We start from the raw sequence: 16,339 nt of genomic DNA, 5'->3' as shown, positions 1-16,339 counted from the left end.
TGTCACAGCCTGTATCTCGGAAACTACACAACCGATCAACGTAATATTTTCAGAATGTAGTAACAATGAGACCCTTACCATTCCCCTAGAATATGAATTATTAATCTCAAAAAAAATATTTTGGGCGGATCCAGGTTAAGTGCTAATCTAATTGGTGAACAACAAAGAGACATATAATGGTAATAGTCGTACAGTAGACCCTCGTTAATACGAATAACGTTATTACAAAGTTCCTATTATTACGGAGCAAATCGGTGGTCCTGACAAAAAGGCCTATCCAAGCTATAGTAAGTGAAACATTATTCCCAGTCCTGGCGGTTACAAAATGAACTTTATTACGAAGTTCCTCAAATAAGCAACAGCATTTAGGCTCATATACACTACGCTAAGTTTTAATAAACGCGCCAAGTTTAAGTTCTTCTCTTTTACTGTGCTCAAGAGCATCAATTATGGTTCTTTATTCATTGTACATGCAACATCAAGCTTCATTCCTGTGGAGTCATGGTGACCCACTCATAAAAATTTGGCTTGTAAATTGGACGTACAGTTAGTCCTCTTCATACAAACATTTGATTTACGAACTTTCAGAGATACAAGCATTCAAAAATGTTAAATTGCAAAATTGGCACCTTTCGATTTGGGCGATGCTACGTGGTGTGGCGTATAGAACTCGCACTTTGAGCACAATCCGAGCAAAGAGTCATTGAATCCGGTGTGAATTTAGGAACTGTTCAGCGTTACGCTCACCCTTACTTTAGGCGGGAAGCTATTTTTTTCGGCTCAGAATGCGTCGCAAGTCCAGCTCGATCAGTTCACCACGATCGCGAGTTGTTGCAGTGTTGCATTCTGCAGGATAACTGTACTCCTTGATTCCTTGCATACAGTCTGGCCGGCAAGAGTTGTCCAATGACAGCACAGTAGGAGGGGTGGAAAACCCTGTGCCAGCACAGTTTGCGGCCAATCCCTGTCCCCCAAACGCACCTCACACACTCGTCTACCCATACAACGTTGTCAAATGCATATGGAGTACTGAAATAAGCCTGATCCACCAAAACAAGCCCTTTCTTCGAACCAACAAAACAAGTGATTCTTCCTTTGGGCCCTTCACGCTAGTCTTCCCTTCCTGCTCCTTTCTTCGTGGAACCATTTTGTTTACATGTGAGGTAGGCATTTCCCTTTCTTACCCGACAACCTTGCCCCCTTCCCTGACCTAGGACCATTCTGCCTGTCATCGGATAACTCTCGGCAGCCAGACTGTAGGTTGCTAGGATTAGTGAAGAGTTAGATCTGGAGTGTAGCTCTACAATGCGGAAACGTGGACACTGAGGAAAGAAGACGAGAGAGGATTGGATGCATTCAAGATGTGGGTATGGAGAAGAATGGAGAAGGTGAAATGGACGGAGAGGAAAAGGAACGACGAAGTGCTGGATATGGTGGGTGAGGAGAGGCAGCTTTTGGATGAGATACGGAGGAGACAGAAGGTGTGGATGGAGCGAGTACTTAGCGGTGAGGGGATGTTGAAGTCAGTGTTTATAGAGGGTAGAATATTAGGTAAACGAGGGAAGGAAAATAATAGGATTTTTAAATAGATTGAAAAGGAGGCTCCCACATCTCTTCTTTAGTTCTCCATTGAAACCTACCTTAATCAGTAGAATACTACAATAATAATAATAAATGATATATACACTTTAATATGCTTCTATACCTAGATTTGTAATAATTAGTAGTTCTTAAGGTAGAACCAGCGCTTCGAAACACTACTTTCATTAGTTAGATAAACTCGACAACCAGTTATTATGGCTAAATGTGTCATCTATAAAAATTAAAAGTAATTTTAAATCAATCAAAATAGCTCTACAATGCATGTATTTGACTTAAAATTGAATAATCCTGTGATATGAAGAATGGCTGTTATATTGATTCTTAGGTATTGGAAGAATTTAAAAACTTTCTCTGGAAATACAGTAAAGCTTCATAACTATATCATTTGTGATGAATAAAAAGAACTTAACTAGTGAGAGCTTTTGCTCTGTTAATTTTATCCTAATTTGGAAAAATGACTTACATATAATTGCTGACCACAAACTCGACAACGCTGTCAACATATCGTAGTTTCACACCAGTTGAGCAACTTTGTTTGTTTACGCTACCTCGTTGAGTTACTTTGCATTGTGACAATATTACTCGTTCTATTATCCACTTCACTTAGCCTTAAGTTATTAAATATACCTTTGGGCTGAAGTGATGGCTTCATTATGCCGATTTAAAGGCAAATTTGTGTCTGAAGGTAAAGGTAAGAACTTGGATAATTTGAGGTAACGAAATGTGGCTGAAAGTGAATCCATCAATTTCATCGAAGTGATTCCAAGGAGTGAATCTGTTGACGGATGCTGAATCGTCGAAGTGCATTTTTTAGCAAAGCAGATGATTTGTACACATTGTTCTTCAATTTTATCATTGCCATCTGAAGATTCATTTAATTTTGATAATGTTATCTTCTATCTTAGCCATGATTTAATTTGCTTAATCCCATATTAATCCAGGTTCATGAATATACAGTAGAACCTCACTAATGAAACTTTCAGCGGAAAACCAAAAAAAGTTTCATAAGTGAGGAAGTTTTATACAGTGAGGAGGTAAAATTGCAAATCATCTTTCATTATGAATCAATTCCACTCCATCTCACTTGATTCCTCGAATTTTAAACTAATACCACCACTACTACTACTGAATGATTGCCATTATAACTTGCATTTTCATTACCAATTGTCATTCGGGATGGAAATCCATGGGGATTGAAAATGATGTCAGGAACCAGCCCCGTCTCAGTGAAAGGCAAGGATTCAACTGGCCACTTTTGACTGCAAATCCCCTTCTGCCCAGCTCGACTGGCAAATTTGTCTCCAACAGTGGGAACTCGCTACAGAGGAAAAGAGGAACAAAATGGATGAAATCAAAGGTTGAACACTTGAGAGGAATAGTACGACAATTTTAATACTCACAGGTATGCTGTATATGATGCTGGCAATTTTCACCTTTTCCGAATTAGGATGACAACAAAGTTTCACAGCTAATACTTGGCCCATCTCCGATCCATGAAATGATGTCACTTTGTAACGACACGAATCTCTGTTGTACACACTGGGAAAAATAGTCAAGGGATAAAAAAGACCATATTTAAAAAAAAAAACATGTAAGATATCAAAACCTTTCCAGGCAAAACTACATTTTGACTGGACAAAAACTAATTTAGCCAAATGAAAGTCACAAAAATGCAAAGCCACGCCAGTGCTATGGTTCTTTTAACTTTCTCATCATGACGTAAATATTTCCCCGATGCCAAGGACAAGACTTTCCCATTTCAAATCCCCTGTCTTCTTTTTACTGGATTACTATGATTATTATTCTAAAGAAGAGCGGGTGGAAATACTCATGGTTACAACACTGAAGTGGAGCCATACTCACCAATACATGGGATCTTTATCTTTCAGCCTGCAGCCTACATATGGCAACCCATCTGCATCCAAAAAATTTTCAAGATTGGGCTTTGAAGGATCCCTGGAGAACTCAGAACTGGCCTGGAAAAAAAACGAGAATAAGATAAAAATTACCATTTCCAGTCCAAGTGAATTAGCAGGTTGTTACAAACCTTACTTCCATTGAAATTTCTATAGCCACCTTTATAGATGTACATGATTTTCAAATTTAAGCTAACATTAAGGCTAAATACGACAGCCACATAGTTTAAATCTTCCGCAGAAGAGTTACGGCTCCATTTTGTCATTATTCATCTACATCTACATACCACACTGTAAGTCATGTGACAGGGGTGTCAGTGGAGTTAGAGGGTGTAACAACACCATCCATCAACAAAGAGAGAAGACATGCTCTGATGAAATAAAGTCTAGCAGTTATTAAAGTCTGTTACCATTCAGGGGAAGCACCAATAAAAAAAACCCACAATGAGCTTAGAGCAAAGGCTCTGCAGGGGTGAAGGCTGGTTGACAAGGGGTCTTTATGTTTGGGGTCCTGTCAGGTGCACAGCCATCACAAAATGCAGCCGTTGAGCTAAGGCCATTCCTTAAGGTGAGAGAGGGAAGGTGTGGCCAAGAGAAAAAAGGAAGGGGCCTGCTACATTTCCAAAGGAGTGTCCTCGTGCTTTCTACCATTAAGTTGGCTCAATGTTATCTCAATGCTTGCTACTTCCCAATTACCGCAAGGATATGAATGCTCTCAAGATATCTTGTGGGATATTGTGCGTAATTAAAGTTTTCATGAGTACCTAAATTAGACACCACAGAGAATTCACTGTTCTTTAAATATTGATGCAGGGAAAGAAAGTGGACTGTGACATTCATAGTCTAGGTTATGGGATCTGCCCCTTGAATTATTTTTTTATTTTTTTTTATTTTATTCTCAAACAACCGGATACAGCTCCTATTGGCCATTTTACACCGGGGTGTTCAACAAATGTAACAAGTAAACGCACACAAACGACCATGCCCTGGACCGGCGAAACCTACCCAGGCGGGACTCGAACCCGCGGCCTCTTGTCTGGCAGGCGTAAACGTTACCCCGCCGCCACCGAGGCCGGCGGGGTAACGTTTACGCAACAATAGGCAACAATGTGAGGGTGTGACTTCATAGGTGGGCCAATATGATATAGCTCGTTTTTGTTAGAATGTGTTCGCCAAAGAAACAGAGATTTTGTCATGAACTGGCACTCTCACCCCAAACTTAGCGTTCAAAACGAAAAATAGTTGCAAGTTCAAATTGATATACATAATCATAAAGACAAAATATTGATATAATCTTGAAGAAAAACGATATTATGATTCATTAAATATCCCAAATGTTATTTCCGAATTACCCACTTAGAGAATTGATGTTCGGGAATTTACCTTCTTTCAAAGTACATTTTAATTATTTGAGCAATCGCATGGGTAACAGTGCTTTCAAAGTTTTTATATATGATCTTAAAATTCCGAGGTGGTGCCAGTGGCAAGATAGATGCCATGCGCTCATATCATTCACAGAATCATTCAAGCAAATTAGAATACGCTCGAAATTTCATTTGAATGTCGGAAATTTCCGTTTTACACAGTGAATGATGGTCATTTGCATGATCATTTGAATGAAAATTCACCACATAAAATGGCCTATAAATATCAGACTATTCCAAGCATTCCAAGTCGTAATAGATACATACATATATGCTAATCTCTGAAACTCAGACACTGACCTTGGAAAAAAATAATCATAGAATTTCATTTATAAAGTTTTTGAGAGTTAGGTCAAACAATTAGCGTTGTCTGACCAACAATTTCTATTTACAAAGAAGCATATTAATGGCATGGGCACACCAATAACATCATTATTGAACATCAAATTATTATTTAAAGCAATTAATTTTTTACTGTCCATAAATGTTGTTGATGTTAGGCCTATGTCCTGAGGATAATTAATTAATACAGTTAAATGTTGACGAATGAGTTGGCTAATCATTAGACAAAACCCTCAAGAACTTCTCAAAAGAATTATAAAGAAATGAAAAGAAGTAGTCAACGTGAGTGAAACATTTAGAAAAATGCTGAATAAAAAGAGGAGAATCTCTTGACAATTTTTTCTTATCAACAACAATGTCCACATTCAGAAAAATAAACAAAAAACAACCTATCCAACACCTGGGTTGTCAAAAATAAGAAATAATAATACTTGAACTTATTTTAAATCAATTTTCACTATATTTGGATTAAATTGTTACTGCTCACCGTTTCAATTTCAGCATATTCCACCTTGATGATGGACCCATGAGCAAATCCTCGGTCGATAGATGCTTTGTTGATGACCATTGCATCTTCCATGTCATACCCCTACAGAGATGGAAATTATGCAATTAAAAGTAAAACCCAAGATGCTGGACATCATGTCACACTCACAGGTTAAAGTAGAAAGGGCCTCCCTGCCTTCCCCTCCACGTAATATCGTCAACACCTCCCTCACCAGGCAAACATATCTTTAAACTCCCTCGCCTCACCTTTGAGCATGACGCCGGGGTGGCATCAACAAAAGAAAATAACTTTTATCATGGAGCAAAGTGGTGGGTGGAGGTATTGCAGGCAAGTGGATAATGAACGCAGTGGGGGCAGCTGCCCATTGACTAGCGTACTTCACGTATGGTGTTAAATGAGAATACGATCCATGACATTCCGATTGTAACCACACTTACCCCCCGCAATGTTAAATACAGGCGGTCCCTGACTTTCGCACACAATGCATTCCCGAAAATTTGTACGTACAAAATTCGAATGTACGAAAGCCGAACCATTGACTTCCTTACTAATTAGGGGTTACGTTCCAAAAGAGCAGAATATACAGTAAACTCTCGATTATACGAGGTCAGTGGGACCGGAAAATTGGCACTTCATTAAATCGAGTTTCGTAATAGGGAAGTGCACTAATTTTTTTTTATTGCTGAATTTGAAAGTATAGCCCAAAAAAGAAACATTAGTAATGTCACTTTTATTTCCTGCATCTGGGGTATGCACTTTAAAACGTTTTGAAAGTCGGAAAATTTCATGTTGCGCTGAAACACAGTGCCTCCATCTTGATTGAAATGTGACGTCACAAGGCAGTAGTCAACAGTGGAGTATCGCTGTATTCCATCGTCTTCTTTAGCGCAGCGAGAGTTTCCGGGAATCGGTGGAGTTTGCTTCCTAAAACTGTAGGCTAGTACGGAAAACATGAATTCAAAAAAGAATTATAAATGATTTTTTGTTCCAAATTTCAACTCGACGTCGAAACAAAAGCCTGGAGAAGATATTCATTCCCGTGCCTTAAGCACAAGCAATACGGAATAAATGGTTCAAGGCTGCTCCTGACTCTTACCTATCGATGATATTCTGTTTTGAAGATCATTTGAAGATATTATAAGATCAAATTGATATTTATATTATAATAATTTACTTAATAGGTACCTCACTCATATCAGAAAGTGTGTTGAGTCAAAATATAGCATCTTCCGCGTAGACCCATGTAATGTATAAACTGAAAGTAGTTTGGTTAAAGAATTATGGCGCGACTGTTATTTTACACAACCGGGCAAAATGCGTACTTTGCCCATGACATGTGCATGTATGATAATAAACGATATTTGTTAAAGTTAATCTTTATTGGTTGAAATTAGTACATTTATAGGTGATACAGATATAAAGGTACACGGCAGGTCGCGCGGCGTAATTTATACTCCACTGGTGACGGGTTCATCTTGCTGATCTAAAAAATTAGCTACAATATCTCGAACTTTGAAAACTCGCAATATAGGCAGTCCAAGTACATTGTAGGAATACACGAGACCAATCTAGCCCGGAATATACGTGCGATGTTGAAATCCTTTTCAGAGAGGTTTTCAAAGATTGACGCATTATATACGCCAGCTCGCCCGGTCCAGGGTTATCAACTTTTATTTCATCCTATTTGTTAATTGAAAATATATTTCGGAATGGTTCTTTTAGCACTGCTACTGAGATAAACTGGTAGGTACTGAGTACTAGGTACTGAGGTAGGTACTGAGTAAGTAAACTCCCTTTGGAGTAATGTGAATTACAAGTGTTCGAGATATATGACATTTTATATTCGTCTTGTGTTCTTATTAATTAAGTTTGTACGCACATTGTTGCTTGCCGCGAGCCTTTAATGATATGTGTTCTTGCAAGAGTGGTTTTCATTTTTAATGTGGAAGTTGGTCAGTATAAGCAAAGAAAAGAGTAACATTTTAGCGCACACCAACTCTTGTAGTCGTCGTATCTCTGAGTTTGTAATGACACTGCTAAAATACCTAAACGCCATTATGATGACAAAAAAAATTTTCTCACGTTTGTTATTGCTGCAATTAAAATTAATGATAAACTTGACGCCGTATGATCACAATGAAGACAACAAATATACTGCCATGACGTAGACTTGAACTCTGGTCCTCAGGGTGGGAGAGGTACACGCTACCACTACCCCACCTAACCCGTGTCGTGAATATATTTTCAATTCATATATCACTTGTGAAAATTACAGCATGAAAATTAATTAATTACAGCCTAACTTAGGCCCTAATTGAAATAGACGGAGCAAGGTACGTGGTCTCCCCTTGTTAGCCTTAACGCCTCGCATTTCTATGGAGCGTTGAACCTTTCCTCCTTTTTCAAAAATTCAGTGACCATAAATACATCAAAGTTTGGTATACCATTTATAAATCGTTGGAATTTTCCTTCTCCCAACCAAGATTAACTTTTCTTGAACCCATCCTGGACAGCGAACCATTGCAACAACCAGCCAGCACGGAAATACGGCTAACATCCCATGATTCTAGTTGCGAAGGGCGAACGTTTCGGCCGGCGTGAATACATACGCAACGAATAAGTCTTGCAGCAAACGTCTGAAATAGGTTTATTAGTTTGACTCAGTTCTTTCAAAAAAGTTTTGGCATGATAAACGGCATTGTGCCAAAATACACCCAGCGAAAAATAAATACCATCATCTATTTATTAAATATTCAATGTACTATTCGCACTACTCTTTCCAAACTTGAAGTTGACACGTAAATGAATATATATTACGCATGATGAAGTCATGTACTCAAAAGAGAAGCAGCCACATATATATTCTGAAGATATTTTATGGCAGCAAAAAACGGATACCCTCAAATTCAGTAATTTTTCTATGCAATAACAGTGGTAGAACTAAACGGCGTAGAAGCTGCCTTCTGCTACTGCCTTGTGACGTCACGGCCAATATTCAACATGGACACCCGTTTTAGCGGCCTTTGAATTTTTCCATATTTCGGACGGTCATCTCGAATCAAGTATTCACTATTAGGGTTTAAACGGTGGTTTTACCACATTATGTTATTCTGAACTTTAATTTAAAAAATGTGTTTGGTGCATTTGAAACACTAGTGTACTTCCCTATTTCAAACCTTTTTAATAAGTCACGAAAAAATATTCGCTTTTGTTTCCTTCGCCCTTTTTTATCTTCAGTGGCCTTATTTAAATGTTTTCGGTGGTTATTCACGGTGGAATTCTTAGAAAAGGCTTTTTGTTATCGATTTATGCTGTGAAAGATCGTTAAATAATTATACCCACATAAAATTCCCATTTCTTGTACATACTTCAATATCAACGATCGCTTAAGAAATTCCCGACCAGTTTAGAAAACGTAATCAAATAATGAATTGCAAAGTTTATTATAAGAATTTAATGTTATAAATTTGTGGTTAGGAGCGAATAGAAACTATTAAGTAAGCGTAAGATAGATATTTGTTTCCAGCATCCACGGAAATATTAGCGGCAGCCGGCCTAACCATACTCTAAGGGCCTAACCGCCATTTATGTCGCCCTCTATCGCTGAGGGACGAGAAAAAAAAAAAGAAAAACGAGGGCCTTAACCCGTTTCCAAAATAACCTTCGTAAGTTAATATTTCGAGTTAGGTACTCCGTATTTTCAGCTGAATGTGCTATCTTTTCAATTAGTTATTTTCATTGAGATTCAGTTATGATCATAAATTACGTAGGATATAATTATCTTCTGGCGAATATTTGAAGTAAATTCTGCTTGAGTTTTCCGCCCGGCTACTGTGCTCCATCATCTTTGCAGATGTTGCTATGAAAGACTTTATTCTTCATCAGGACCATATTCTTCATACTGGGTGTGAAGTGCTATGTTCATATAGTATGTCTCTCTTCTTTTATGCCGACAGGAGCAAGGTTCCAACCGGAAAACGACAGGAGAAACATCTTCCACATTGATTGTTATTATCCACATTGATTGTTTTCCTACAAGAGACGTTTCATCATTTCTCAACGTGTGTGAAGTATTGGTTCACTTACGTGAATTCCCAAAAATGACAGGCAAAAACCTGTACCTTCACCTCATTTAGTTTTCGTGTCCCTTTCTCCGCCATATTGAAAGTTATGCAAAGGATCATTGACGTAGAGAAAAGATTTTCTTAGTTTTAGCACTAAAAAATAGTCGTGCCATAATCGTAAATAAATATTGTGTGGAAAGAGCAAAGAAAATAATTTAAATTGAAAAGGCAGCAGAGAAGAAGAGAGCCAATTATAAGCACGGCACCATTTCCCCGATAGTGGAACATAATTCTTCAGCCCCTCCGGTTAAAAACTTACCCCCGTTGCAGGTAAAGATGAACCATGCCCTTCTCCACAGTCGGAGAACGTTCCCAGTGGGTGGGGTGAATAAGAGTGGGATGAGGAAAGAAGTGTGGTCAGCATAACGAGGGGTGAAGGGGCAGGAGAAAGTAGGGTGGGGAAAGGGCCTTCAGCTCTGCCTCAGTCTACGTTTGGGGGGCGTATTTTTCTACGACGCACTCAAGCTTACAAGGAGACTTTGCCTAACTGATGTCAAGAAAGAAGATGAAACCTTTTTTATTTGAAAATACAGTAAAACTTTGATATTAAGCAGTTGGAGGGACCAAAATATGGGCACTGTGTAAAATCAAAGTGTGTAAAATCAAGAGTTTGTATTGAGGAGTAGTATAGTTTTCAGGATAACACTTGTTCATTATTTTTTGAAGGCTTATTCCTACCTTTTTGTACATATAGTTCTGATTTAAGCCAGAACCGGAACCAGAAAAAGTCTCATATGTGAGCTTTTACAGTAAATGAGCATGAAGTCCTTTTCAATTGCATGATATATATGTTTCCCGGATTCAATTACTCATTTCGAGGCAAGGAAATGAAGCCTAATAATCTTATTTACTCACCAGCAACACCACAGATGATGTGTTACCTTAAGAGAAACAACGTTGCATTCCTGAACAATGTTTCCCATGGTTGAACAAAATGGTTGAATTGCCAGCATTTTTGGCACTAAGATTACTTCTGTTACCCAGGAGAAATTTCGGAATGGTGATACTAAATGCTCGCAGAGAAGCTAATTTTTGAAAATATTCTCATTAAAAACAGTTTTCAGGATTTCCATTTAACCACCTGCAGACAAGCAAAGATTGGGTATTGAAGAAATAAGATATCTGACGGTAGTCATCTAAATTAACCCCATTAACAGGGAGCAAAATTTCCCCAATATATCACAAAGGCTTTACACCCTGTGGGCTTGGGTTCAAGTCCTGGCAGTAGCAGAAACTTATCAGAGATATCCTATCCCTACTCGAGTGCAATGTGGAGGGCACTTCCAGTGCACCACTCTGTCCATCAAATGGGACGTTTAGTCCTGGTCCCTTTTGAGCTTATCATTACAACCTGGCTAATGCCAACATAGGGTTCCTATCCACCCAACCCATGCTTCATGGCGCTAATGACCCCAGGTGTCAGTAACCTCCTTCCAAGTAGCATACCATAGATAATACGGAGCACACAGGACCCGGGATATTCGGAAATTCAGATTTTTCCAGTGTTTAGATCACTTTTTTTAATGTGAGCTATTTAAATAACTGCGCAACTACCGTCATGCCGCCAGTGATGAGTAAAAAAATGATTAATAGTTCGGAACAATTTTCCCACTTTATAATTTTTACTCATTAAAAAAGTATTTTCCCATGAAATTTTGGCATTAACCCTTTCGCTGCTGTTCAATCTCCGAAAACCTACTCCTCACATGCGGCGAAAATGTTAAAATGCGTTTCCTGGGCCCATGGAGCAGGTACTTCCAGGATGGGTGTGGTACACCCTCCGAAGGGTCGCTAATCCGCGGCCCTATCCTTGACGAGCTCACCCACGCAGGACCGTCTCTTCGACCCTCCCAGCAGGGGGCCTACCTCCCGAAAAATGACCGCTCTGACTGCAATTTGAAAATCAATCACTCAATCCAATCATCAAAAAATGATTGTTTTCATCGCAATCCTGCCAATCAAGCAATCAAGCATGTCTTTTAACCGTGTTTCTACGATGAAAAATAACGATTTTGTTAACTTTTCTAGAAACGTGGCTACGGACAATCGGAAAAATGGCCATTTTAGCGAAGTTAACAATACCGTTATTTTTCATCGCAGAAACACGGTTCAAAGACGTACTTGATTGCATGATCGGCAGGAGTGCGATGAAAACAATAAGTTTTTGACGATCGTATTGAGTGATTGATTTTCAAATTGCAGTCAGAGCGGTCACTTTTCGGGAGGTAGGCTGCCTGCTCGTAGGGTCGAGGAGACGGTCCTGCGTGTGTGAGCTGGTCGAGGATAGGGTCACGGATTAGCGACCCTTTGAAGTGCTTCGGCGAAAGTGCTGACCGCATGGCAGGGAGGAAGAAAAAGTACGTCCACAGCAGTCTGTCGTGCGGACGTACTAGGTACGTCCACAGCAGTGAAAGGGTTAAAAGATTGAATCTACCGGATATAGCTTCTCTGTCGGCATTCTTCCGTGAATTCAGCGCCGTGAACTTGGACTCGCAAGCCGTGTGACTCATCTTCACGTAATATTTTGCTTCCCCATATCTGATAACAACACCGGACACTTTTTGCATTTCGATTTAATGGTACTTTGCCATTCTTGAGTTTAAAGGGACTGCCTTATCACTCACGTCTTGAATTTGACCTCAATGATTACATGACGATTGACGATGCGAGTATTCTCCGAGGGCATAAACTCCCGTTCCGTTAAAAATAAACGCTTGCCACCCAGTGGTGTTAAGCTAATAGCAAATCAAGTTCAAACCATGTTTAATTTAAACCCACTGACAATGAGATACAAGTTGAGTCAGTTCTGATAAGCGTGCCGCACAAGCAACTTTCCCTCGCCTCCATTCGTCCCGCAGATGTGGGGTTAGCCCGCGGAATGAGACAACGCAAGCTGCTTTTACCATCGTGTTGAATCACCATCGACTTACGTCCATACTAGAAGTAGGTACGACAACCTTTTTTGGATCACCTTGGAAGCCAAAATTTTGGCACGGGAGGATTTTTAACGACTCATTTCGTGGTTATTTCGCTGGGGCGACGGAAAACATTGCGTTGGCAAAATTCTAGAAAACCTTCTGTTGGGGATAGATATTCTGTGGTTCATAATTCCGGATTAACGACCATCTACTGTAATTACAATAAATATGTTATAAACAGCGTCGATCAATAAGTCGAATAATAAACGAAAGGTGATAATGTTAATACCTCCGGCGATCATCTGTCTTAATCAAAAGTAGTTACGCATACACGGCGGTTGCCGTGTGTTTTAGGCGTTTTAGGTTTCGATATCCTTCTACGGCGAACTTGAACTAAGAGAGACATACACGTTCGTAAAGGAGCCTGAAATATTACTGAGAGGGTGCACGGGGAAGCAATAATTAGATTCGCGATGTTTTTAGTTTCACGCTCAATAGCGCGACGTCACTTCAACCGTTCCTGTATTTATTTTTGCAACTCATTGAGACGAAATAATAACCTAACTTCATATTGCTCCAGTCGATTTTCAAAACAAGTCGAAAGACAACTGTGTAAAATCAAGATTAGCGCCCTCTTTGGGGCTGGGGTTATGTTGCGCAAAATCGAAAAACTGCGTAAAATCAAGAAAAGATGTAAAATCGAAGTTTCACCATTGCAATTCTCTATGCTTTCCAGCCAGACTTGAGTGTCCCTGCGTAAAAACGAGACTTGATGTAAAATCAAAGTGCGTAAAATCGAAGTTTTACTGTAGACACTTAGATAGGAATACTGTTGAAGGGTTTTGTCCAAATACGCCCGGGTTTGAGAGAAAAAAGCATTTTAAAATTTAAAAATATGGTCACGTTGAATTTAATTTAAAAAATTTCGCCCATTGTTTAACGCCGATTTGGCCAAGTGGTAGCGTGCCGCGCTCTTGCTGTGAAAGACCAGGGTTCGAGACTCGGAGAGAGTAATTTTTTTCCAGTCTGCCGCCTCCTCCATTTTTTTGTAATCTGTTCCATCTTCTTCAGATTTGTTCATTTAGGACGTTTTACTTTTTTTTACTTGACTGCTTTATGAGAATAAGCCCTAAACTGACAATTATGTCGCTAGCTAACCCTTGCTTCGAATTATTTCTTTTGTGCCAAGGGCGAGGTATGCTTTCCTCCCACAAACCTACTCTCCTCTCATTGTCAGAGTCCGTACATATTTCCACGTATTTCGGTGCCAAGAGATTTCAAACAAGCTGTATAAGCTGGGGTACGAATTGTCGATACCTGTGAATTTTTAATTACCTGGAATATACTACTCTGCCAACTTAAAATTTGTTCATGGCCCGCACTTGTTGAGGTCAATGTCCATATGATCGTACTGTTTTTAGTTTCGCTTATCGGCTCGTCCCTTCCCTTTTCTTTTTCCATGGCCACCCCAGACTCCCATTTTCCTCCACTTCCTTTGCTTTTTCCCGCAGCACGATATTATTCAGTTTTCTCTTGCTTTCATTGTACCTTATGCCCGCGAGAAATCTCTGTTGCATAAAGGACCATGGATTGGAGGAAATACCTCCATAATATAAGGCACAAATATATAAAAATGTAGAATCGGACATTGACACTGCCTTCTCCAATTTTTCATTATTTATTTATTATTTCCCCTCTTTACAGGAATTAGGATGATAATTGTAATAAAAACAAGAAAAGTAATCAATTGAAAAGCACCATGCTCATTCTATAAAACTGCTACATGAGCGTTCGCACTTGCGTTTCTTCAAATCTTCAGGGAAACATATTTCCCTTTAGTTTTTTAAACAATTCAATTCTCTACTAACTTCGAGGCATACCATGCATACCTCAGCATATCATTGAACGCTAGTTAGGACAACTGATGATTCACGATTGAATGGATTCTTATTCAATTCCCACGTGAGGAAATCTCTCTTTTCCCTTGAAGGAGGAAGGTGCAGTTCTGGTTTCGTGCAATAAACTGCTTTACTTGTGTCATCCTACGGCTGTACGAGACGGTCCGGGAGGTGCTGCCCCTCGGCGGGACGCCGAGGAACTCGGACGGACGTGCCAGTTGGGATAGTAACGCGCAGCCAGTCGCGCAGAATGTGTGTGGGTGACGGGAGTGTAGAGAGACGGTGCAGGTTTTGCTAGGGAAGAACCACACGAGTTGCTGTATCTAGCCGATATTAAAGTTCTAGTTGCATCTAAGTGAAAGTGTTTCCGTGTGTGCTCTGAAAATCCATGCTACCTCTCCTAATAACCCCTTTACCTCACAGTTCAGAAGTGGGATTGACCAGCGAGCTGCGGTGGAGTTGTTCGTGCACATCCAGCCATCAATAGATAGAACATCAAAAACCCCAGTGCGGACCGAGTAAGGTGAGAGAGTGTGGTTCTAGTCGTAGCAATGACCAGTCCGACAAATGCGTCGTGGGACGGCGAGTGTCGCGTAGGTAGCTTCAATGGGGTCCATTCTGCGGAAGGAAGGGACGCGACCGAATTGGCGGGAACATGTCGAGAGCAGGAGAGCGAGGCCGGCGTGGCCAGGGAGCGTAGTGAGATGCACCGAGAGGCTACCGCTAAGTGGGTTCTGCCTGCGTCGACGCCGTATGCCGCGAGAGACAAAGCTAAGGAGGATATACAGGCAAGAGGTCCCGGTGAGCAACCGCGCGAGGCTACTGTCGCGTGGCCTACGAAGGGCAGAGAACCGTCGTTGGGAAATTGGCGGAATCCTGTCGGAGAGAGTGGCGTCCTTAGAATCGCAGCGGAGAGGGAACAAGCGCTCTTGCAACACGAGAGAGAATTGTTAGAGAGAGAAAGGAAACTTCTAGAACGTGAACGAGAGCTTTTAAATGGGCAATCGTTAGTTCTTGAGAAAAGTATGGTGGGTTATCGAGAAATAGCAGAGCAATTATTGCCGGAGTTTGAACCTTCGCTAACCCTGGGGTTCACAGCGGTACAGTGGGTCAGGCGAGTAGAGAGCATTGCATCAGCCTACGGATGGGACGAGTCGATGTTGTTAGCCCAATCCGTTAGTAAGTTACGCGGAGCGGCGAAACTATGGCTGAATAGCGTAGCCGAGGAAGTACACTCTTGGGAGGCGTTCAAAAAAGGACTATTATATTGTTTCCCATCAGTGGAGGACCAAGCCGACGTGCACTTGAGTCTTACAAAGAGAAGAATGCAGCGTGGCGAGACGCATGAGTCATATGTTTACGCGATGAAGACTATCGCTAGGCGTGGTGAAGTAAATGAAGCCTCCCTTATCAAGTACATTCTAAATGGCATGTGGGATAAGGAACTAGTGAAGCTGCTGACTATGTGTGACTTTGAAGATGTAGAAGGACTATTACGCAAGATAAGACGATACGAGAGTGTCACTGATAGGGCCAAATTGGGAGGTGGGGCAAACTTCACAATCGACCTCCTGTGACCATTGACAAGAGGGCTCAAGTCAAGGAAG

At 40.4% G+C, this 16,339-nt stretch overlaps 1 protein-coding gene across 1 annotated transcript in view; it reads right to left on the bottom strand.

Annotated features, from left to right (window-relative positions):
• The window catches only part of LOC124154686 (DNA-directed RNA polymerase I subunit RPA2), a 155,598-nt gene that overhangs the window by 18,467 nt on the left and 120,792 nt on the right, over positions 1–16,339 (bottom strand). The window contains exons 15-18 of the mRNA XM_046528563.1: positions 5,772–5,873; positions 3,466–3,578; positions 3,003–3,141; positions 2,764–2,920 (exon numbers count right to left, since the gene is read on the bottom strand). Of these exons, the coding sequence (XP_046384519.1) occupies positions 2,764–2,920; positions 3,003–3,141; positions 3,466–3,578; positions 5,772–5,873 (511 nt within the window). The remainder of the gene's footprint in view (positions 1–2,763; positions 2,921–3,002; positions 3,142–3,465; positions 3,579–5,771; positions 5,874–16,339) is intronic.

The sequence above is a fragment of the Ischnura elegans genome, chromosome 2, assembly GCF_921293095.1.
Source record: "Ischnura elegans chromosome 2, ioIscEleg1.1, whole genome shotgun sequence".
Classification (NCBI taxonomy): domain Eukaryota; kingdom Metazoa; phylum Arthropoda; class Insecta; order Odonata; family Coenagrionidae; genus Ischnura; species Ischnura elegans.
The sequence above is the reverse complement of the archived record's forward strand: the minus strand, read 5'-3'. Positions and strand labels throughout refer to the sequence as shown.